Source organism: Neovison vison, chromosome 12 (assembly GCF_020171115.1).
Source record: "Neovison vison isolate M4711 chromosome 12, ASM_NN_V1, whole genome shotgun sequence".
NCBI classification, from domain to species: Eukaryota; Metazoa; Chordata; class Mammalia; order Carnivora; family Mustelidae; genus Neogale; species Neogale vison.
The window spans coordinates 92,933,035-92,959,446 of record NC_058102.1 but is presented as its reverse complement, the minus strand read 5'-3'; the positions used below and the strand labels follow the sequence as shown (position 1 = coordinate 92,959,446).

At 35.3% G+C, this 26,412-nt stretch overlaps 1 protein-coding gene across 2 annotated transcripts in view; it reads right to left on the bottom strand.

Moving 5' to 3' along the window:
- The window catches only part of USP15 (ubiquitin specific peptidase 15), a 112,303-nt gene that overhangs the window by 73,069 nt on the left and 12,822 nt on the right, over positions 1-26,412 (bottom strand). For both annotated transcript variants that reach the window (XM_044228849.1, XM_044228850.1), the window contains exons 2-3: positions 20,233-20,360; positions 7,452-7,582 (exon numbers count right to left, since the gene is read on the bottom strand). In XM_044228849.1, coding sequence (XP_044084784.1) covers positions 7,452-7,582; positions 20,233-20,360 — 259 coding nt within the window. The remainder of the gene's footprint in view (positions 1-7,451; positions 7,583-20,232; positions 20,361-26,412) is intronic.

Below are 26,412 nucleotides of genomic sequence, written 5' to 3'. Positions count from 1 at the left end.
ATAGGAAGAAACGAGATTATAAAATTATAACAAGGTACAAAGTTATACTTACCTAATTATTATGACCATTAAAATACACATTTGAAATAAGACTGGAACATGAATATTCAGACATAATGGTTATGTTTCAGAATTAGAGGTGATTGCCAAACTATTTTTTTCTAAGTGAATTATGTTATATTATTATAAACAAAGAGCAAGCATAAGATGAAATTCGGCTTCCTGTCCAAAATGTAAAGCTTATGGCTAAATAAAAATAGTCCCATTAACAGCCACAATGAAGGTAAAATCTCTTTACTAAATTAGGGAAATACAAGTTTACACTGAATTAAAATAAATACAATTTGTTCATTTTGCTGTGAATATTAGAGAGCATTTTATAGAAAATCATGAAATATACTGATAAATTTCATGTACTTTTTAATTTTCATATGAGAGGCATCTCGGTGGCTCACTCATTAAGCATCTGCCTTCCGCTCAGGTAGTGATCCCAGCACCCTGGGACTGAGCCCTGCATCGGGCTCCCTGCTCGGCAGGAAGCCTGCTTCTCCCTCTCCCCTGCTTATGTTCCCTCTCTAGCTGGGTCTCTGTCAAATAAGTAAAGATTTTTTAAAGATTTTACTTTAAAAATAAAATAAAATAAATGGGCATATGAAAGTTTCATAGAAACTTTAATTCCAAGTGCTTACTTCTTCCCCCTTTGGAAACAAAGTTATTTCTAAAGAAATCTGGTACTCTAGAATGGTTTGATGACATGGCCTAATGGGACACATTTACTATTTTTGAGGAGTTAGCAACATTCGTTTTTGTAGCGCTTACTGAGTACTATGCTTACTAGTGGTAAAAAACAGACAAGTAGAGAAGTATAAATAAATTCTACATGTAGTATTTCATCCACAAATATTTCAGGATATATTTCTTCAAAAACAAGGACTCAGAAACCACAATACCACATCACACCTAACAAAATTAAAACTAATTCCTTAATATCAAATATCCAGTCAATATTCAAATTGTCCCCATCTCATTTTTATTGAATCAGGATCCAAATAAATCCCATGCAGCGCAACTGACTGATAAATCTCCAAAATATAATTTAACTGAAAAGTTCACCATCTATCTTTTTATTCTTGCAATTTTTAGTAAGACTACTTCATAGATGGTGAGATATATTCTAAGTAAGATACAAATAATATTATTTGTGATGTAGGTAGGCATTAACTAACCTGGGCCAAGATCAGGGATGGGCCAACTACGACCCACAGGCTACATTTGACTTGTATTATTTTTGTAAATAACATTTTACTAGAACAGAGTCAAGCCCATTCATTTATATATCATTTATGGCTGTACCCAAAACAGCAGAGATAAACAGTTTCCACAGAGACTATCCTGGCTCATAAATATTCACTCACTGGCCCTTTACAGAAAAAATTTGATGACCCCAGTCCCCCAGCCCTGGGCATGATTTTACTTTTGATCAGTCTTGCCAGAACTCATGTTTATTTTACTTGTCTAACTTCACTGTTTTTTGAATCAACTTTGTTCATTTAATACAGATCTTTTTTTCTATTTTATTAATGTCTATTTTTATTATTTCTTGATTAGCTTAATTTCCTTTTCTTCTCTCAACTTCTTGAGACAATAGATTTTGACTTTCTTTTCTAATATATGCATTTAAGCTATCACACTCCTTATAAGAGTGGCTTTAGTCATTCTTTCACATTGTACTATTATCACTCAGTTAAATTTATTTTAAATAAAAATTAAATTTAATTTTACTTTGTATTTCTTCTTTGACCTAAGGATTACTTTGGAAGTATATTATTCCACTTCTAGATAGTTAGGAGACAATCTAGTTACCTTTTTGTTAATGACTTCTAAATTCTACTGGGGACAGAAAATACACTGAATAATTTCTATTAGAAATATAGTGGAATTTGCTTGAGGGCCCAGCAAATGGTCAATTTTGGTAAAAATTCCACTTAAGAAGAATTTGTATTCTGCATTTACTAAGTGCAATGCATGTCAGTTAGGTCATGCTGCTTAATCATGTTCTTCAAATCTGCTTCCAAGCTCAATCATGTGGCAGTCCTCAGATCCTCTCCAGCTGCTGGCAGAGAATTCAGCTCCTCATCATGTGAGTGCCTCTATAGGCTGCCTGCATGGCAATATGGCTTCACTCAAAGCAACTGATCTGAGAGAGAAAGAGAGAGCATGCACGCAAGAGAGTGCAAAAGAGCACTCCCCACCAAATCTTTTAGAGACTAATCTCAGAAATAACATATTATCACTCCACCATATTTTCCTGGTCACACAGACTAACTCTGGTACAATGTAGGAGATTACACAAGAGTTTGAATACCAGGAGGTGGTGATCACTGGGGAATATTTTGAGGATGGCTACTACAGTTCACTCTCTGGCTCCCAACAAGTCACAATCCCTCCCCTCAACATGTAAAATACATTCACTCCCTGCAAAGCCCCCACTAGTATCGTCCCATTATAATATCAACTCCAAGTTCAGAAATTTGTCATTTATATCTGATCTAGGCACAGATAAGGATCCTTGGGTACAGTTTCTTAAGCATTTGAGTACAGTTCCTCTTTATCTATAATTCTGTGAACTACCAGATAAGATAAGCCCCAAATATACCCAAAATAAAATGGTGGGACATGCAGAAGATAATTTTTTAGATATTCCTGTTCAAAGGGGTATGAGGGTAAGAGGAACAAAGGAGGCAATGGTCCACAGACATTCTGAAACCCACCTGGGCAAATACTTAAAGTTCCTTGATTAGGGCTTATTCTGCTGTTACCTAAAGATAAGTCTTCACAACACTTGATTCTGGTTCTGGGTCATACGATTTTCATGAAGTTAGCACATGTTTGTAGTTAGTAAATTCTTAGTCTAACTCCTGCTTTCTGTAGAAGTCTAGGAGACACTTTGATTTTACCCTGTCTCCATAGTCCAAGACAACAGTGGTTCTTAAAAACATGGTTAAGTCTCCAGTGGATCTCACTGGAATCTCATTCCATTACACAAAAAGGCACATCCTAAAATGTCCTCTAGATATGTCCTATCTTGGGTTTATGCTGAGAAGACTGAAGGGCAATGCTCTTAAGCTTCTTAGAAGCCCTATTGTTCCTAGAAGCCACATATTGAAAGGAAGTGCAAAGTATACCTGAAATCCTTTAAAGGGCCTTTTGTCTGACAGTATTGTGAGGCACTACCTTTGATTTTTCTGAGGTCTTAAAGAATTTTACAGTCATATCCCCGTGGCTTTAACTTTTGGTTAAAGTTGAGAGTGCCTTGACTTTCATCTTTGCTTGGGAACATATCATAGCTTCAGCACTGTCTGTCATCTGGAGAGGCCAGAAATCCTCAAAACACTAGTAGGTCTTGGCCCCTTTTTTGCAGCCCTTTCTTTAGCTTCTCTCTCCCTTCTCTCATCTGATTATGTGCAGCACAAGAAAACCAGGCAGTTCTGGCAGATGATTCAGTTCATCAGGTACAGTTTTTGATCTTTCAATTTACTGCGGTTGACATGTTGCTAAACTTTCTGCTACCTTATAACAAAGATCACTTTCCTCTGGGTTCTGATAAGATTTTCTTCTCTTTCCTGTAAGTCCTCCTCAAAGTCTAAAATTCTATTAACAATTTATTCAAGGCACCTCAGGCTTTCATTAGAACTCTTACAGGTTCTTACAACTTCTGCTCCCTGCCTGGTTCCACCACCACAGATCAAATTTTGCTAAGGCAGCACATTACTTCCAGGTACCAAAATCAGTTATCAGTTTTCTACTGCTGCATAATAAATCACCCTCAAACCCAGGAACTTAACAGAGTAAACATTATTTCACATAGTTTCTGAGGGTCAAGAATCTGGAGCAGCTTAGCTGGGTTATTCTGGCTTGGGGTCTTTTGAAAGACTGCAGTCAGCTGTGGGCCGGGGCTTCAATTACCTGAAAGCTGCATGAAACTAGAGGATTCACTTCCAAGCTCACTCACATGGTTGTTAGCAGGCTTCCATTTCCTCACTACTGGTCAAAAGTCTTAGTTCCTTACCATGTGAGCCCTGCCACAGGCTGCCTGAATATGCAGCTGAATTCCCCAGATTGAGAATTGAGAGAGAGGAAGAGGTGTGTGCATCCAAGTAGTGAGCCAAGGTGTCTTTTATAGTCTGATTTTTTTCTATTTTAATGAGGTATAACTGACATATATTAGTTTCAGGTGTAAAACATAATGATTCAATATTTATCTATGTTGTGAAATGATCACCACAATAAGTTGACATCCATCATCCTATGACAAATTTTTTTTCTTGTAATGAGAACTTTTAAGATCTACTCTTAATCAATAACTTTCGAAAATGCAATACAGTATTATTAACTATAGTCGCCATGCTATATACTTACATCCCCATGATTTACCTATTTTATAACAGGAAGTTTATACCTTTTGACTCCCTCGACTCTAAAAGCTAATCTTGAAAGTGATACACATGCTATAACTTCTGCTGTATGTTGCTGGCCACAGGGGACTACCCAAGGATAAGGATATAAGGAAGAGCTCATTGGAGATTACCTAGAAGGCTACTATCTTGACTTATATGCAAATATCACATATTTTAAATTTATGCATACACTCATCCCAAATAGAAATAACTACCATAAATAGCCTGACTTAACATTTATTTGCAATATTTACTGTTGTCAATTTACATTTTCTCTTGTGTCTCCAAGCTGCCATATGGAATAATTTCCTTCCATTCTAAAGATTGTTTTGGTTTTCCTTTAGCACAGTTCTGCTAGTAACAAACTCAGTCAATTTGTTTATCTGAAAACAACTTTTTCACCACCTGAAGGATACAGCATTCTGAGTGGGCAGTTATTTTTCTTTCATAATTTTGAAGATGGTTGGTTAGTTTTCAGCTTTCATTTCTCTTGAGAAATAATTTGTTTATTATTACTTTGAAGGTAACGGACTTTTTTTGTGTGGCTCCTATTAGAAATCTTTTTTTTTTTTTTTTGCCTTTGCTTGGTTTTGTTTGTATTTTTTTGTTGTTGTTAGCATGGGTTTCACAGCGTTTCTTGATTCTATATAGCATGTCACTTTTCATCCGTTTTAGAAAATTCTCAGCTATTAACTCCAGTGTTACTTCTACTCTATTCTGACTTCCCTCTCCTTCTAAGAGCCCACTTATGTGTATGTTAAAATTAGGCATTGTGCTCCAAGTGTATTTGCTTATTTCTGTACATTCCATCCTTCAGTCTCTTTAAGTCTTAATTTGTATACTTTCTACTGAGGTTATTTAGTTTACAAATTTCTCTTTGGTTCTATTCAGTGTTTTAATTAAACACTGAGTATTTACTTAATTTTTTCAAATTATTTTTAGAATTACAGAATTATATTTGGATCTTAATAGTTTTGGAATTATATTTGTTCTTAACAGTTTTGTCCTTCAACTGTCTTTTTTTTTTTTTTAAACATAATAAAGCACAGTATTTTGAAGTTTCTGTCTAACTCCACTATCTGGATTCCTTATGGGTCTGTTTCTATTGTCTATTGTTTCTCTTAGATTTTGATTCCACTGTATTTCTTGTTCAAGTATGTTTATTTTTGCCTTTTTTGTTGTTGTTTTAACTGAGTGTCTGACATTATAAGTGAAACATTTTAGAGATGATTCAAGGCCCAGAGAGATGGTTAACTACTTTGTTTCTATATCATATCTACTAATCCTAAATTCCTCAATTCAGAGATTAGTTAAAATTCCAAGTTGGGCTTCAGACCCTAAAAAAATAGTAATTCTTTCAGTAAATTTCATTGTCATAAGAGTCACATGGGGGCAAAGTAGAGGTGGAAATTCCCAGACTTACTAATTTAATTTTGGAGGAAGACAGATCTTAAAAACAACTCCAGATATTTTTATGCACACTAAAGCTTAAATATTATCTTACAGGTTGAATAATTCCAAACTATCTTATTACAAATATATGGATGACCTCTTAACAGAGAAACTTTTTTCTGTGTGAAGTTTTCATGATTTATATTTATCGACTTATTTCAAGTTGCTTTTAGACACAGATTTTAAGAAATTCCAACACGGCCTCTTTCAAAAAGTAATGCCAATGAAGCTGTTGGTTGGTCTGTTTACCATACCAAATACTAGTACTGTATAATATGCTACCTTTATTAAGAAAAAAAAAGTACATTATTAAGGTTAAAGTAATACAGGTTAGCATATTTGAAGATATTCCAGGCATAGATTTTCTTTTATCCCAGGAATAAAGTTCTTCTTCTAAACAGTTTTAGAGCTAAACATTCAATCCTTTAATTGAGCAAAACATTCAATTCTCTAGCAACTATAGGTAAAACAATAGGTTACTTTATATGTATAAGGCTAGCATTTCTAAAAGACAGAAATCCCAATTTTGAAATGGCTATAAGAGAAGGCTGAGTGAAGTTAAGGGTCAAAACTAAAGTGAACTAGGGTGACTACGTGGCTTAGTTGGTTAAGCATCTGCCTTCAGCTCAGGTCATGATCCCAGGGTTCAGGGCTCAAGTCCCACATTAGGCTCCCTGCTCAGCAGGAATCTTCTTCTCCCTCTCCCTCTGCTCTTCCCCCTGCTCCTGCTCTCTCTTAAATGAATAAAAAAATAAAAACTGAACTAAATCAAAGGTACACTCACATTCTATTTAGAAAACAGAATTGAATTCTATCCCTAAACCATCAATACATACATACAAATCATTAATATAATTAGTGTGTAGCAACAGTTCCAAATAAATCCATGTATGGTTTGGTCTACTAGAGGTTTGTACCCTTGTGTTACATAACTTGACTTTTAAATTGTTTCTGTGTGGAAAAACCAACAGATAAATAATTATATGCTCAGAGATCCTGGTCCCCAAACCCTTCCTTCTTTCCCTTTCCCTGTCTGATACAATTTACAATTAACAAATACTTATGTAAGATTGACAGATCTACTTTAAACACTTAGTGTTCTGCTAGAACAACATCCTCACTTTCATAAATGACTTTTTAGTTCCAAAAAGTAAAGATATGGATAATTTTTAATGTTTCTAAACTATAATTGTAAAACTTGCAGTACAGTGGTTAAGAAAAGAGGTTGTCTGAGTTTCTAAATTGATGTGACTTTCTCTATCTCTGTCCTCATTTCCTCATCTACATGAAGATAATAATACCTACCCTATAGAGATTCCTGTGAGGACTAAATTAATAATAATGTATAATCTGCTTCTAACAGTGGCTAGCAAATAGTAAATCCTCTATAGGTATTAGCTATTGTTATTATACAATATGAAAGTAACATCTTGATGGTCTTTTTCTCTTAGATATTTGATGAGGATTTGTGTCATTAAATTATAACAATAAAATGTGACTGTTCAATAAAAATATTTTTATTCACTTATTCTAAATATGTACCTTTCGTGCTATTGGTTCCTGACCTTCCATCAAAGTGTACCAGCTGACAAGTTTATTCCAGCCCTCCGTTGGCAACAGTATGTAATCTAATTCATCAATAAGATGTTCCTTAAGTGACTGGGCATCACCATCTGCAAAAGAAAAAAGTAAACCCAATAAATAAAAAGAAACAATAGTTCATGAAATACTTTAGTGTAAATATCATAAATTACTTAAACTCATAGAGACTAATTTAAGTATTTAAATGAGGCCTGAAGAAAGCTCTGAAGTTCACATATTAATCTACATTTTCCAAAATAAACTGTTGCTTTAAAAAGATTCAATGTGTACCAGTAGTCAATGAACAGTATTTAAAGACATAATTTTTTATTAAGCTCTTAAAAATAACAAGGGATCTGAAAGAAGAACGTTTCCCAAATATTTAAAGTAGGAGATCCCTCACATGGTAACAGTGGTCATTCTAGTAATAGCTGATGAAAGAAATTCAGGCGCAAACTAATAACTTTTTACAATGACTCCAAAGCACATGGGCTGGGAACCATGATGGAAATCACAAAGGGCATCTTGTGAAACAAATTATTCCAGAAGGCCCATGATCTAGATTTCTCCCAAAATCTAAAGTGGAGGAAGTTGTTCAGATGTGGTACTAATTCTATGAACATTTTCAAAATTCTGGTTAAACCAAAAATTTAGTGCAGGGCAGGCCAGAGATCTAGAAGCAATACCATGAGTTATACCTAAATGGCAGTCCCAATCTGAGATTCTGTTATTATCTTTACCTGAATTTCCAAAGTACAGAAACAGATACAGTTAACTGAGTTATATACAACATAAAGAAGATTTTCTCAATTTGAGCCAGTCTTAAATTATTTAACATGAGAAGCAAAATTGTTCTCCGTAACATCTCAAAAATGAGAGCCCACTATTTTTTTTTTTTAAAGATTTTATTCATTTATTTACAGACAGATTTCACAAGTAGGCAGAGAGGCAGGCGGGGGGGGGGTGGGGGGGGTGGGGTGGGGTGGGGGGGGACGGGAAGCAAGCTCCCCCCTGAGCAGAGAGCCTGATATGGGGCTCGATCCCAGGACCCTGAGATAACAACCCAAGCCAAAGGCAAAGGCTTTAACGGACTGAGCCACCCAGGTGCCCCGAGGGCCGACTATTCTTAATTAGACATAACAATACAAATCAAGAAGCATGGAAAATTCTGAAAGGATTGAGAGAAAGTTATTTATTCCATCTAGGATCAATCAATGGGTCAGAGAATTACACTAAACTTTTTTTTTTTTTTAAGATTTTATTTACTCATTTGAGAAAGAAAGAGAGAGAGAGACAGAGAAAGCACAAGTAGGGGGAGTGGCAGAGAAAGAGGGCAAGCAGACTCCCTTCTGAGCTGGGAGCCCAACATAGGGCTCAATCCCAGGACCTGGAGATTATGACCTGACCTGAAAGCAAATGTTTAACTATCTGGGCTACCTAGGTGCCCTGAATTACACTAAACTTTGAGAAAACTTTCATATAGAGCAGAAGTGATAAAACTCTGAATTTTATAATACAAACTTCAGTAGCCGATACATTCTAAGGATTAATTTTTAAGTTCGGTTTTTTAAAATCTTAGCGGTAATTTTAAAATCTTGTTGGGGAAACTGATAATTTGGAACATATTTTTAGAGCCTGCTGAAGGTGAAAGAAACTTACATATTCTAAACCCCTATATGCATCATATTCTATGAGACATATTACAGTAAACAACTATGTTATCTCAGTCAGTTCTCAAAACAATCTTTAAGCTAGGTATCTCCATTTTAGATTGGAAAATACTTTTAGACAAACTGAGTAACTTGTCCAGGATCATACATGCAGAAAGTTGCAGGTACTCTGTAAAGTGTTATTAGAAAACACTGCTATCTCAGGTGACTTTTCAAAACAATATTATGAGGTAAATATCTCCAAATTAATTAGTAAGCAGATTCAGGTATTGATTAACCTGCCGAAGGTTACACATAGAGAAGATCATAGAAACTGGATTCAAATACAAATTGGTTTACTCTAACATCCACTTTCTTCCTACTATTAATAGACTACCTTGAAGAAAACTTAGGAAAAGAAAGAAGAGTCTAAAAATTAAGACTTTTACGTTGGTTTAAGAGTTTGGGTAAAAGACTTTATTATATATCAGAATCCAATAGTAATTTTATATCTAATGGCAAAATAAAACAATTTTTTTTTAATTTTTTAAAGACTTTATTTATTTATTTATTTGTCAGAGAGAGAGAGAGAGAGAGAGAGCACAGGCAGACAGAGAGGAAGGCAGAGGCAGAGGGAGAAGCAGGCTGCCTGCTGAGCAAGGAGCCCATGTGGGACTCATCCCAGGACCCTGGGATCATGACCTGAGCCGAAGACAGCCGCTTAACCAACTTGAGCCACCCAGGCATCCCCAATCAGTTTATTTTTAAGAGACGAGAATACCCCTAACCTAAACACAAAAGAGCTATTTGTTACTTCTGCGCTTAATGATATATAATTGATATAGAATAAACTGCACGTATTTGAAGTGACAGAACAATGCAAGTGTGAAACCATCACCACAACCAAAATGATATATCCATCCCCATTCTAAGGTTTCCTAGTAGTCCTTTGTAATCTCTCCTTCCTGTCTATCCAGTTTCCTGTCCTATCCCTAGAAAATCACTATATTGTGCAACTATAGACTAATGTGCATTATGTAGAATTATATATGAAAATTTTGTCTGGATGAATGGATAAAGAAGATGGGATACACACATACACACACAGAGAAAATAAGGCAGCCATCAAAAAACTGAAAACTTGTTATTTGCAATGACATGGATGAACTAGAGGGTATTATGCTAAGCTAAAAAGTCAATCAGAGAAAGACAATTATATGATCTCACTGATATGTGGAATTTAAGAAACAAAGGCTCATCGGGGAAGAGAAAAGAAATAAAACAAGATGAAACCAGAGAGGGAGACAAACCATAAAAGACACAATCATAGGAAAAAAACAGAGGTTTTCTGGAAGGGAGGTGGGTGGAGGGATGAGGTAACTGGGTGATGGACATTAAGGAGAGCATGTGATAAAATGAGCACTGGGATTATATAAGACTGACGAATCACAGGCCTGTACTTCTGAAACCAATAATACATTATGTTAATTAACTGAATTTAAATAATGCTTAAAAAATTTTTAAAAATAAAATCCAATTTGTCTAAAAAAATTATGTCTTTTTCTGTTACTACAGGCATTTTCTTGGATCTTATATAAAAATTAGATGTACTGTTTTTGTTTGGCTTCCTTTACACTGTATAATCATCTTGAAAGTCATTGTTTTTATGTATCAACACTTCATTCCTTTCAACTGCTATGTAGGATTCCATTATATGAATATACTGTAATTTGCTTATCCATTGAGCTATTGATGGGCATTTGGGGTTGCTTCCAATTTTCTCTATTACAAATAACACGGCTATAAACATTATAAGTATGTATAACATGTATAAGTATTCGTGTATGGACGTACACTCTCATTTCTTTTGGGTAAATATGCAGGAGTGGATACTGGTTCCTCCAGTAAACTCATGTTTAGCTTTTCGAGAAATTGCCTGATTATTTCATTTCCAAAACCAGTGTATTCAAGTGCCACTTGTTTCACATCCTTGTCAACACTTGTTGGTCATTCTTTTAAATTTTACTCATTTTTATATACAATAGTGGTACTTCATTATGGTTTTAAGCCTCATTTCTTTAATGACTAATGATGCTGAGTATCTTTGCAGTTATGCAGTTTTAAAAACCGCATTTTCTTTGGTGAAGCATCTGTTCAAATCTTTTATCTACATTTTCCACTACATTTTATGTTATCTTAATATGGTTTTGAGAATTCTTTATTTGGCATACAAGTCTTTTATCAACTAGGCGGATCTGCAAGTATTTCCCCCACACTGTGGTTTTTCTTTTCTTTTTTTTTTTTTTTTAAGATTTTATTTATTTATTTGACAGAGAGAGAGAGATACACAGTGAGAGAAGGAACACAGCAGGTGGAGTGAGGGATGGAGAAGCAGGCTTCCCGCCAAGCAGGGAGCCCAACGTGGGGATCGATCGCAGGACGCCAGGATCATGACCTGAGCTGAAGGCAGATGCTTAATAACTGAGCCACCTAGGCATCTCATCTCCTTTTTTTAAAAAATCATTTTTTGGGGGCACTTGGGTGGCTCAGTGGGTTGGGCCACTGCCTTTGGCGTGGGTCATGGTCTCGGGATCCTGGATTCGAGTCCCACATTGGGCTCTCTGTTCGGCGGGGAGCCTGCTTCCCCCTCTCTCTGACTGCTGCTCTGCCTACTTGTGATCTCTCTGTGTCAAATAAATAAAATCTTTAAAAATAATAATAATAATTTTTTTATTATGTCATGTTAGTCACCATATAGTATATCATTATATAATATATATATTATATGTATATATATGTATATATTATACATATATCATTATATATCAGTATATCATTAGTTTTTGATATACTGATTCATTGTTAAGTATAATGATTACTGATTCATTGTTATAATGATTCATTGTTTAAGTATAACAACCAGTGCTCCATGCAATACATGTCCTCCTTAATACTCATCACCAGGCTAACCCATTCCCCAGCACCCCCTCCCCTCTAAAACCTTCAGTTTGTTTCTTGGGAATCCACAGTCTCTCATGGTTCTTCTCCCCCTTTGATATCCCCCCCTTCATTTTTCCTTTCCTTCTCCTATGGTCCTCCATGCTATTCCTTATGTTTCACATATAATTGAAACCATATGATAATTGACTTTTTCTGTTTGACTTATTTCACTTAGCAAACCCCCTCCAATTCCATCCATGTTGATGCAAATGTTGGGTATTCATACTTTCTGATGGCTGAGTAATATTCCACTGTATATACAGATCCCATCTTCTTTATCCATTCATCTGTTGAAGGGCATCTCGGCTCCTTCCACACTTTGGCTACTGTAGACATTCTGCTATGAACACGGATGCATATGGCCTTTCTGTTCACTACATCCGTATCTTTGGGGTAAATACCCAGTAGAGCAATTGCTGGGTCATGGGGTAGCTCTATTTTAAACTCTCTCTCTTCACAGATGACATGATACTTTATTTGGAAAACCCAAAAGACTCCACCCCCAAATTACTAGAACTCATACACCAACTGAGTAATATGGCAGGATACAAAATCAATGCACAGAAATCAGCTGCCTTCCTATACACTTCAGCTGCCTTCCTATACACTAAAAAAGTAACTGTAGAGAAATAAAAGAGATCGATTTCAATTACAATAGCACCAAAAACCTTAGAATACCTTGGAATAAACCTAACCGAAGAGGTAAAGAATCTATACCCTAGAAACTACAGAACAAGACACAAAAGATGTGAAGAAGACACAAAAGATGGAAAAAAATTCCATGCTCATGGATCAGAAGAATAAACATCGTTAAAATGTCTATGCTGTCCAGAGTAATCTATAACTTCAAGACCATCCCAATCAAAATACTAATGGCATTTTTCAAAATACCCTAAACAAACAATCCTAAAATTTGTATGGAACCAGAAAAGACCCTGAATTGCCATGGAAATTTTGAAAAAGAAAAACAAAGCCGGGGGCGGGGGGCATCACATTGCCTGATTTCAAGCTGTATTACAAAGCTGTGATCACCAAGACAACATGGTACTGGCACAAAAACACAGATAGATCAATGGAAATGAATAGAGAGCCCAGATATGGATCTTCAACGCTATGGTCAACTAATCTTCGACAAAGAAGGGAAAAAATACCCAATGGAAAAAAGACAGTCTCTTTAATAATTGGTGCTGGGAAAACTGGGACAGCTATATATAGAAGAATGAAACTCGACCATTCTCTTACACCATACACAAAGATAAACTCCAAGTGGATGAGAGACCTTAATTCACGTGAAACAGGAATCCATCAAAATCCTAGAGGAGAACATAGGCAGTAACCTTTTTGACAACGGCCACAACAATTTCTTTCATCACATGTCTCCAAACGCAAGAGAAACAAAAGTGAAAATGAGCTTTGGGACTTCATCAAGATACAAAGCTTCTGTACAGCAAAGGAAACAGTCAACAAAACTAAGAGGCAGCCCATGGAATGGGGGAAGATATTTGCAAATGACACTATAGAAAAAGACTGGTATCCAAGATCTGCAAAGAACTTCTCAAACTCAACACCCAAAAAACAAATAAGCAAGTCAAAAATTGGGCAGAAGACATGAATAGATACTTCTCCAAAAAGAGGTACAAACGGCTAACAGACATATGAAAAAAATGTTCAATATCATTAGCCATCAGGAAAATTCCAATCAAAACCACAGAGATACCACCTTCTATAAGGCAGAATGGCAAGAATTGACAAGACAAGAAACAACAAATGTTGGAGAGGTTGTAGGGGAAGGGGAACCCTTTTACACTGTTGGTTGGAATGCACATTGGTACAGCCACTTTGGAAAACAGTGAGGAGGTTCTTCAAAAAATGTTTTTTAATTCTTTTAACAGTATCACTTATTACTGATCAAACAATTAGTGGCAAAAAGTTCATTCTTTTATCAATTGTGCTTTTTATATCACATTTAAGATATCTTCTTAACACAATGTCACAAAGATTTTTCACCAATTTTTTTCCTATAAGTTCTAAAGTTTATATGATCTGTTTTGAGCTTACTTTGTATATGATGCCAAATACGAATCAAAATTCAGTCTGGGTGGCTTTTTGTTTTGTTTTGGTTTTGGGCTTTTATTTTTTTTTTTGGCAAACAGATACCTAATGCTCAAGCAGCATTTGTTTAAAAGACTATCCTCTCCCTACTGAAATTCTCTTATATCTTTGTCTAAAATCAATTGAACACATATATGTGGATCAACTTTTGGATTCTAATCTGTTCAGTTGATCCTTTCCTCACACTATATACAAATATTTAAAAATAATCAAAGTCATAAATTAACAGCTAAAGCCATAAAACTCTCAGAAGAAAACATAGGTATAAATCTTGTATAACCTTGGATTAGGTGATGCATTCTGACATAACTACAAGTAACCAAAGAAAAAATATAAATTGGACTTAGAATTAAAAACTTCTGTGCTTCAAAGATACCATCAAGAAAGTAAAAGACAATCTACAGAATGGGAGATAATTTTTGGAAATCATGTATTAGATAAGTGGTTAGTATCCAGAACATATAAATAACATTTGAAACACAAGAATATAAAGACAAGTAGTCCAATTAAAAAGAACAGGATCAGAATAGACATTTCTCCAAAAAATATAGATATAAGCAGCACAGATAAGATACTTAACATCATTAATCACTAGGGAGACACAAATCAAACTGACAATGAGATACCACTTCATATGCAATAGGATGGCTATAATAAAAGGACAGACAATGTGTTGGCAACGATAGGAAGAAATTGGGAACCTTCATATACTGCTGGTGAAAACGTAAAAATAGTGCAACTATTGTGGAAAACAGTCTAACAATTCCTTAAGTAGTTTAATATAGAGTTACTATCTAACCTAGTAACTGTACATCTAAGTACGTACTCATGAGAAATGAAAATATAAAACCACAATAATTTGTATGTGAAAATGTTCACAGCATCATGAGCCAGAAAGTACAAACTCAAATGTCCATCAGCTGATGAATGGATAAACTAAATGTGGTATATCCATACAATGGAAAATTATTCATCCATAAAAAGGAATGAAGTACTGATTCATTCTACATGGATGACACTTGAAAACTCTATATTACGTGAAAGAACTCAAATGTTAAAGGCTATATACTATGTGATCTCATTTAGATGAAATGTCCAAAATAGGTAAATCCAGAGATAGAAAGTAGATTAGTGGTTGCTGAGGGTTGGGGGTTTTAAAAGGGAATAAGGGGTAACTGCTAATGGGTACAAAGTTTCTTTCTGGTGTGATGAAAATACTGTGGAATTAGACGGTGGTGATGGCTGTATAACTGTGAATATACTAAAAACCACTTAATCGCACAACTTAAAAGGATAAATTTTGTGATAGGTAAATTCAATCTCAATTTTTTTTCTATCTCAATTTTTTAGACACCTACTAGAAATGTAATTTGGAACTGTGTTGAATCTATAGTTTGGGGGACGGGGAATTTAACAACATAGAGTCTTTGGATGTACCTACAGAATCTCTTACTATTTAGGTTTTAATTTCTATCAGCAATGTCTTCTAGCTTTCAATTTATAGAGCTTGTACATATTTTGTCAGATTTATACATATTTTGTATTTTTTTGATGTTACTACAAAATGTTTTTTTAAAATTTCTATTCATGTTAGTTGACTGTTAGCATATAAAAATACAGTTAGGTTTTTAAATAATGATCTTATATCCCATAAACCAATCTCATTTATTAGTCCGTAGGAACTTTTTAAAAAAGATTTTATTTATTTATTTGAAAGAGAATGTGAGAGAGAGCGAGCGCACAAACGGGGTTGGAGCAGAAAGAGTGGCAGAATCAGCCCTGTTCAACAGGGAAGCCTGACACAGGCTCATGATCTGATCATGACCTGAGCCAAAGCAGATACTTAGCCAACTAAGCCACCCAGGTGCCCCTAGCAGCTTTTTTTTTCTCTTTTGTAATTCAGTCTAATTTTCTATGTGATCATAGCAGTCTATGAATAAAGAAGATTTATTACTTCTTCCTATACAATATGTATGCTTTTTATCTCTTCTTTCGCCTTACTGCATTGGGCAGGACACCTCCAGTAATGCCAGCTGAAGAGCTGAGTGGACGTCCTTGTCTTTTCCATGTCACCTGTAGGTCTTTCACAGATGCCCATTATGAGAACATTTCTTTCTATTTTACTCTTTTATCTTACATGATATGTTATCTTCTAAATACATATTTCTAAATAACAAATATGTTCTTTTCATTGTTGGACTTGATTTACTGAACTTCTGCTCAGACAAGATACTGGCCTAGTGTTTTCTTGAAATTTCTCTAAGATTTTGGTATCAAGGTAATGATGGTTTCAAAGCATGAGTGGGGAAATACTATCACCCAATTTTATCGAAGAATTTTGTAAAATAGGTATTATTTCTCCCTTAACTATTTGGTGGAATTCACCAGTGGCAATATTTGGATCTGATGTTTTCTTTGGGAAAAATCTGAAACAATTTCTGCACTTGATACAGGGCTATTCAGGTAATCTATTCTTCTGGAATGAGCTTTAGTAGTTTTCATCTTTTTCATCTAGTTTGTTGAGTTTAATGGCATAAGGTTCATAATATTCCTTTATTGTCCTTTTAATATTTGTGGATTTCGTACTGATACTACATCTCTTATGTTCCTGATATTGGTAATTGTGTCTTTCCTTTTTCTTGTAATCAAACTAGATATGTATCAATTTTATTAATTTCACAAAGAATCAGCTTATTTTTTCTTTTTTATAATTGACACATCATATTACATTTGTTTTGAAAAGACCCCTGGGTGGCGCAGTTGGTTGGACGACTGCCTCCGGCTCAGGGCGTGATCCTGGAGTCCCGGGATCGAGTCCCACATCAGGCTCCCAGCTCCATGGGAAGTCTGCTTCGCTCTCTGACCTTCTCCTCGCTCATGCTCTCTCTCACTGTCTATCTCTCAAATAAATAAATAAAATCTTTGAAAAGACCAGCTTTTGGGTTCGTTGGTTTTCTCTATTTTTCTCTTCTCTAATTTCTGTTCTGAACTTATTTCTCTTCTTTCCTTTCTTCTGTTTACTTTAGGTTTTATTTGTTCCTTCTTATTTCTTAAAAACCAACACCACTGATTTGAGACTCTCATTTTATTTATATACTCAGATATTATATAATTATATATTAACAGAGCCACTCCAGCTTTCTTTTGATTAGTTTTGGCACATGTATTACTTTTCTGTTTGCTGCATAAAAAATTAATGTAGGGGCTGAAAACAATACCTTTTTTTTTTTTTTAAAGATTTATTTATTTATTTTGAGAGAGACAGAGTGATGGGAGGGGAAAGGGAGAGGGAAAGAATGTCTTAAGCAGACTCTGCTGAGTGCAGGAGCCTAACACGAGAGATGCTTAGCCAACTACTAAGTTGAAAACAATACTTATTTACAATCTCACAATTTTGTGGGTTACAAGTTCCGGGGGGCTCAACTGGATCCTCTATTTAGGGCTCATAAGGCAGAAATCGAGATGTTAGATGGGGTGATCTCCTATCTAAAAACTCTGGGGGAAGAATCTGCTTCTAAGTCCATTCAGATTGTTGGCAGAATTCCGTTTTTTTTTTTTTTTTAAAGATTTTATTTATTTGACAGAGAACACAAGTAGCAGAGAGGCAGGCAGAGAGAGAGAGAGAGAGAGAGAGAGAGAAGCAGGCTCTGCACTGAGCAGAGAGCCCGATGCGGGGCTCGATCCCAGGGTCCTGGGATCATGACCTGGGCCGAAGGCAGAGGCTTTAACCCGCTGAGCCACCCAGGCGCCCCATAGAATTCCGTTTTTCATGGTGCCAGGTCTGAGGTGGTCTGTTTCCTTGCTGGCTTGGGCAATGTCTCTCTCTTTTCCTAGAGGATGCCGGTCTTCCTAGTCACAATGCCTCTTCCATTTTCATAGCAAAAATGATATACTAAGCACTTCTCGTGCTTTAAATCTCTGACTTCTCCTGCCAGCTAGAAAACAGTCTGCTTTTAAAGGGCATTTGTTATTAGTTTAAAACCACTGGGACAGGGCGCCTGGGTGGCTCAGTCTGCCTTTGGCTCAGGTCATGATCCCAGCGTTCTGGGATGGAGCCCTGCATCGGGCTTCCTGCTCAGTGGGAAGCCTGCTTCTCCTCCTCCCACTGCCCCCTGCTTATGTTCCCTCTCTCGCTACCTCTCTCTCTGTCAAATAAATAAATAAAATCTTTTTTAAAAAAGCAAAAACAAAAAACACTGGGATACTCTCCCTCTGCCATACAACATAAATAATAATGGGAATGATATCTTATCCTATTTGCAGGCTCTTCCCATATTCAAAGGGAGAGATGATTATGTAAGAAAGAAGTCAGTAGGAGTCAGTCTAGAATTCTGCTTACCATAACATAGCACACCTTTTTCAATTTCTTTTAATCCATTTGGATCTTTATATTAAATGGGGCACTTTCTTATATACAGTGCATAGTTATGTCTTTTTTTTTTTAAGATTCTATTCATTTATTTGCCAGAGAGAGAGAGAGAGAGAGAGCATGAACAAGCAGGAGGAAGAGCAAGCAGAGGGGAAAGGAGGCTCCCCCTGCTGAGCAGAGAGCACAATGCAGAACTCAAATCCAGCACCCTGGGATCATGACCTGAGTTGAAGGCAGACACTTAACCAACTGAGCCACTCAGGTGTCCTAGAGTTATAATTATTTTTTTTATCCAATCTCTATCTGTAATTGGGGATATTTATATTTAATGTGATTATTCATAAAGAATAATTTTAATCTACCTTGCTGTTTTGTATTTGTTTCATTTGTTCATTTTTCCTACTTAAAATTTTTTTTAAAACACTGACATTTATCTTCATTATGCATCTCTTTCTGCTTTTTTGCATGCCAGGTAGTATCTGATTGGATCCAAGACATTATAAAATTTAACTTGTTGATTAGATGCTGGATATTTTTGGATTCCTCTAAGTATTTCTGCATTTTGTTCTAAGATACAAGGTTTGACACTTTCAGATTAGAAGGACAAAAGGATTAATTTGCTCAATTACAGTGGCAAAACAGTTCTCGGTTGTATACTCCATGAATTGTAAGATTTTCCACTCTAACTATTAACACATTATTCTTGGTTCTAAATGAGCCCCAATGACTTGTTCCCTCAAATTCTTTTGGATGGTTCTTTCCTTGGCCTTGGGCAGCCCCCTCACATTCATGACCTTGATCAACACTCAGCTGAAGACCTGAGAGATACCCTCTGTATATCTCTAGGTGTCTCTGTGTCTCCTCTGTCTCTTTTTGCTGATCATTCCTATCTAGTACTCTGCCCTGAAAACACTGGTGGTATGGGTCTCCCTGGACTTCAAACTCTTTCCTCAACTATGGGAGCTTGTCTACATGGGTTTCCTCTTCTGTGCCTTGTCTTTAACATTCTATCAACACAGTAAGCTATCACTCAAGGATCACTATTCTTTGTTGCCTGGTATACAGTGTTTTGAGAACTGTTATTTTATATATTCTGACAAGGTCTTAGTTTGCTCATGTGGAAGAGTAAAGCTAGCCCCTCTCACTCCATCTTGGCCAGAAATGCAAATTCTGGTACTTATGTTTTATTCTCTGCAAGTGTGAGAGGTACAGAAGACTGGTAATTAGTGAGGGGTATAGAAGACTGATGTAAAAATCCAAGAATGTAAACATGTATCAATGCTCCCCAACTTAAAATAAAAGTCATGTGTCCATTAGGAAAAACAAGAACAATACAGCATTTCCCCCAAATAATAATATAGTGCTTTCTAACTTACATTCTTCACTTAAAGGGTTAAAAAATAATGTTTCTTACATAATAAATGAAAAAAACTGTCATGATACAGAGTAGTAACTAATTATGATAGAATAATCTGAGTTCATTAGGTCAAATCTATAATACGAAGAAATTTTTCTAATTTATTTACATTAATGTTTTCCATATTATATATATTGACTATAACATATTCAAATGAACACATTTTAAACCTGACTGAAGGAAGAAAATAATGACCTTTGAGAAGTCCAGAATTATCAATGGGTCCAGGATATACATTTTGATCTCCCATCTGGTATTTGTCCCAACTGTCAAAGCCAACATATTTTTTCCACTGTTTGAACCAGCGACTATCGACTAGGTACCTAAAAAGAGAAAAGAAATTAATAAAGGAAAATACCTGTAACTAGAGGAATAGCATAGAAGATATCAATTTTTTATATTTCATTTTATATTAAAGTACATGCCTCCTTCAAAGGATTATTGAGAATAACTGCAATGTGACTTAAAATCTGGAAAAAAAATTTCACTTATACAAAAGTGTTATTCCTATTGCTCTATAAATATCTACTATTTGAGGACAAGTATTGACATACACATTAAAAACAATCTTTAACAGCACCTCTTAGAAAATGCAATAGCTATTCCATAAACTATCTGACAGTTGAACAAAAATTCAAATGGGAATCGTAAAAATGAAACAAAACAAAATTTTAAAGTACAACATATAAAGAAATAGAAAAATGTTTCTTCTGCAAAAAACTTAAAAAGACAGTATGTTTATTTTATATATTTTACTCTATCCTTTTAGGGATAAGGAAAGTGGATTATTAAAGGTTTGAGAGACTGATTATAATAATTTTAACAACAAATTTTTAAAAACTTTAGTTAGCTTCTTTACCAACAAAAGCTAATAACAATACTGTTTCCATTTGTTTCTCATGAAATCTGCTGGGGCAAGCAGGGTAAGGTTTTTTTTTGTTTGTTTTCAAAAGTATGGTACACCAAGCACTGTAGGCATTACTGAAATTATATTCATCTTATTTTCAAGTACCTACGAACTGACTTCTCATCAGATGACCAGAAGTAAAAGTATTACAGAAGTAAAATACTGGTGCTCTAGGAAAGAAAACTCATAAACCTAAAAAACTTAACAAATTTATTCTGACTATATTATACCCATTATGAAATACTGCTTTGCCATGGACTCATAATTATTTTAAATTCTTTTCCAGAAAAAAAAAAATTCTTTTCCAGAAACATTTTCCCCACACTTAATCAGATTCAATCACAAACAAAATCAAAAGTAAAAGTTAACAAGATGTTTAAAGCCCACACGTGCATTAACAGAGGTAACCAAGTTATTTTTTGGAGATCATTCTAATGTATCTGTGCTTACTACACACAGCACTAAGCATAGGAATGAAATCCTACAGTTTTACAGTTTACACAGTAAATATCTGAAAATGTCTGAGGCAAAGGCACCAATCTAACAAAATCCCACAATTCCTAGAGAATATTCATCAGCAGTTTAATTCCCTTAAAGTGGGTACTGCAGAATTATCTACTCACTAGTATTCCAAACCTACAGTCAGGATTATGTAACTCAAGCCCCCCAAATTGTAGAACTGGAGACTAGAGAAGAAAAAAAGCTCAGAGACTATCTTAAGAAAACCTTATTTTTAAAATAAAGAGATTAAACCAGCAGTAGCTTTACATATTAAACAAAATAATACTTAATTATTTATCACCCACTAAACATTTTTTAGACTCCTTCCTGTCAGATATTTCATTTGCTTTATTTGCAAATTAATGTCATACTATGTGGCCTTTCCTCAGTTCCATCTATTTTGTTTTTATCATTGTGCCAATTTCATCATCTCTTTATTACTTTAATCTTGATTTTGGGGGGGCAAGTTCCCCCAGCTTCGTGTTCTTGCAAATTGCCTTAACTATTCTTGGCCATCTTCCACATGAATTTTAGAGTCAGTTTATCAAGTTCCACAAAAAGTACAATTAAGATTTTGATTGGCTATGTGCTAAATTTATTAATTAACAGTAATAGTATACATAACAATGTGATTTATAAAACTGACATTAAAACTATTTGGGAAATACTATCAAAATTCTATTTATTTAAAATATATTTCTAAAAGATGGGGTTTTATCTCCCATAGTATTTAATAAATCCTTTACTGTATGGTGGACGTTTGCACTGGGTAGTATTCATCTGCTGCTATAATATTTCTAGTTCATATCTCTTTCCTAGATCTTGAAGTGACCGGTAGTTTCTTTATAATGATACTTTTAAGAGAGGAGACTCTCACACTTGATGGATATTTATCTGCTTTCAACATTACTTTCAACTGAAAAGGCCATCACATCTATTACAGGCCGCCGTATCTTATTTGCAAAATTTTGTGGTAATGAAATATGAGGGAAAATATAGGAAAAAACAGAAACATCACAGAAATAATTGTACATTTCTTAGATGTACTTAAGAAAGACAACATTAAATGAAGTGAGCTAAATAAAACAAAATTTATTTTAAGACATTTACATAGATTTATTTTAAAAACTCTACCTCTAGTCTGTGAATCTGCCAAAACATAAGAATCCTCAATTTGAATTGATAAAAGCCCACAACAGAATCAATAGTTAATGATTACAAGTAAGTGAACAAAGACCTAACTTCTAGATTTTCAACAGTATTCTTAATCCTTGGTATGCTATTAGGATCTAGATAGGACCAATTTTAGCTTCCAAGGTTTTTTGTTTTGTTTTGTTTTTAAATAGTTATAACTATTTGTAAAGACTGATATTTCATGACTTTAATCTTAGACCTCTGAGAAAGAATAAAAGGCATAAACAATCTATAAAGTTAAAACAATGATCCTAAAATGAAGTCTAAAATACTTAACATTGCCCAGTTGGTTTTGCATGACCTATCTACTCTTGCCTGTCTAGTCTCAACTGGTACCATTTTTCTTTGCTGAGACATAACTACAATAACCTTTCAGTTACTAGACACTCCATTTTTTGCCATATGGTTCCATCTGCCTAGACGCTACTTCTATTGCTCCCAACATCTATTTAATTCCTATTATCTTTCAGATAGCCTACACGTCACTTTCTCAGGGAATCCTCCCACAGCCTTTCCCACTTCCTTTCAAATAGTTTGGAAAAAGAGAAACAAGATGACAATTATTAGCCTACTAGATATCAAGACTGTTTATTAAGTTAAAGAAATTACTTTTAATTACAAAATTACTAACATTTGAGCTTTACACTTGGGCCAGGTGCATATTTCTAAGCACTTTAATATATTGGTTCATTTATTCCCTTAACTACCCAATAATGCAGGTACTATTATAATTTCAAAGGCACAAAGGAACACCCTGACCAAGGTTACAAAGTGTCAGACCTGTGATTAAAAAAGTAATACTGGCATAGAGAAACAAAAAGGCCAATGAAAATAGCACAGAGAAACAGGAATTGGATTCATGTATATGGGGAACCATGATATATACCAAAAGCATCACCATATTAGTGGGGAATGATGTAGCTAAGTATATGGGAAAAATGAGAGCTTTACCTCACATAGGCAGTCAGTTCTACTCTAATGCTTGTTTTAAAAACTTGAATATGTTAAACACGATTGATACATTAGGGAACAAGAGCACAAATTTCAATATATGCTCAAGCACTACTTTAATCCATAAGCAGGACCAGGACTAAGGGTAAGGCAAGTGAGATGCCTAGGAATCTTAATAAGAAGTGCCTCCTGAAATTCTGCCCCCTAAGTGTTTAGCTTGCTTTACTTTTTTACTTTTTTACTTTTCAGTCCTAACTAAAACATAAGGTGAATGAAGAAAACTACTCAGCTGTACTGAACCACATAAGAATGCACAAAACATACACATTCAAATATATATATATATATAATTTTTTTTTAAAGATTTTATTTATTTATTTGACAGAGAGAGATCACAAGTAGGCAGAGAGGCAGGCAGAGAGAGAGAGAGAGAGAGAGAGGAGGGGGCAGGCTCCCTGCTGAGCAGAGAGTCCGATGCGGGACTCGATCCCAGGACCCCGAGATCATGACCTGAGCCGAAGGCAGCGGCTTAATCCACTGAGCCACCCAGGCGCCCTATTTTTTTTTTTTTAAAGATGGGGGAATGCAGAGGGAAAGGGAGAGAGAGAGAATCTTAAGCAGGCTCTACATCCAGCACAGAGCCCAGTGTGGGGCTCAATCTCACAACCCTGAGATCATGACCAGAGCCCAAATTAAGAGTCAGACACTTAACTGACTCAGCCACTCAGGCACCCCCCCACACTTCAATCGTCTTCAAGTGTGTTACATCTGCTATTACAACTTCTTGGCAGATTTAAGAAAACTTTTCTTCCACCACTTTGCAACCCTTTAAATCCTACTTCTACAAGTTAACTCCATCCTTTTGAAAATAAAAATGTCATATTTATCGTGGTAGTTACACACTTCTTAAAAACTGTGCTACCGGGGTGCCTGGGTGGCTCAGTGGATTAAAGCCTCTGCCTTCGGCTCAGGTCATGATTCCCAGGGTCCTGGGATCCAGCCCCGCATAGGGCTCTCTGCTCCGAGGGAAGCCTGCTTCCCCCTCTCTCTCTGCCTGCCTCTCTGCCTACTTGTGATTGTGATCTCTGTCTGTCAAATAAATAAATAAAATCTTTTAAAAAAAAACTGTGCTACCATTTTTATTATGTTTTTAATGTGTCACTGACAAAATTTTTTTGTCCCAACCCCAATTTTCCCATATGCCCTATGTTTTTTTTATTGCATGATTTTGCATATAGCATGATGATTTTTAGGAACACGTGCTATGTTACAGCAGAAGTAACTGTACAAAAACAAGTTATAGTTGGATTAAAAATGTAAATGTGAAAGTAGAAGTACAATTTAAAAAAAAAAGATATGAGAAAATCCTCATTTCCTTAGAATATAGAGGAGTTAAGACAAAAAGCAAAAACTTTAAAGACTGATAAAATTGTTAAGATTAAAATGAAACTTGTCAAGATTAAAATGAAAGATTAAAATTACCTTTCAACAAAGACACCACCGAGTAAAGAGAAGATACAGACTGGAGAAGATACACCTACTCCAGATAACTGACAAAGGGTTAGAATATATGAAGAACTCCTTTAGGTTAATAAATTAAAAAAAAATTTTTTTTAAGAAGGAAAAAAAGCAATTCATGGAAATGAAAATCAGAATGGCCTCCATACATATGAGAAAATGCTTAATCCCATTAGCAATGGGAAAGATACAAATTCACACCATACCGTATCATCTCATGAAGCTGGTGAACACATCATGTGCACATGTGTCAACAATATCAAGCTGTAGAAAAGATGTGTAGTAATAGGAACTTGTATACTGCCAAAAGGGGAATAAACTGGAACCTTTACTTGGGATGGTAGTTTGGCCACATAATCTATTAAGAATAAAGATGTGAGGCACCTGGGTAGCTCAGTCGGTTAAGCGTACGCCTTCGGCACAGGTCATGATCCCAGGGTCCTGGGATTGAGCCCCACAGCGGGCTCCCTGCTGAGGAGGGAGCCAGGTTCTCCCTCTCCCTCTGCCTGCCACTCCCTCTGCTTGTGCACTCTCTCTCTCTCTCTGTCAAATAAATACAATCTAAAAACAAATAAATGAAAGAACCGACTTACCACACCTTAAAAAAAAAAAAGATGTACATACCATACATCATGTATTGCCATTGCTAAGTTTTACCCTACAGAAACTCTTGTACAAAATTACAACTATAAGAATACATAATGCAGGGGCACCTGGGTGGCTCAGTGGGTTAAAGCCTCTGCCTTCGGCTCAGGTCATGATCTCAGGGTCCTGGGATTGAGCCCCGCATCGGCTCTCTTCTCAGCAGGTAGCCTGCTTCCCCCTCTGTCTCTGCCTGCCTCTCTGCCTACTTGTGATCTCTGTCTGTCAAATAAACAAAATCTTAAAAAAAGAAAAAAAGAATATATAGTGCAGCATAATTTATAACAATAAAAAGATGCAAAGAACCTAATATCCATTATTCATACCCAAAAATATTACACAAAAATTATAATGCAAAATACAACTACATGTACCAAGGATAAATCTCAAAACTACAATGCTGAACACCCCCCCAAAATTGCAAAAGGACACATGTAATATAACACAAATGTATAAAGACAACAGATGTACAGTTTGAAGAATAATTAAAAACATGCCACCAATAGTATATATTTACAATCCATGCATATATCTTAAAATGTATACATAAAATATTTTGATAATTTAATTATAAAACTAAGTAAAATAATATATAAATAATTTAAGATAATAATAAAAATCTGTTTCAGGATGGTGGCTCCCTCTGACAAAGGAGGGAAGAT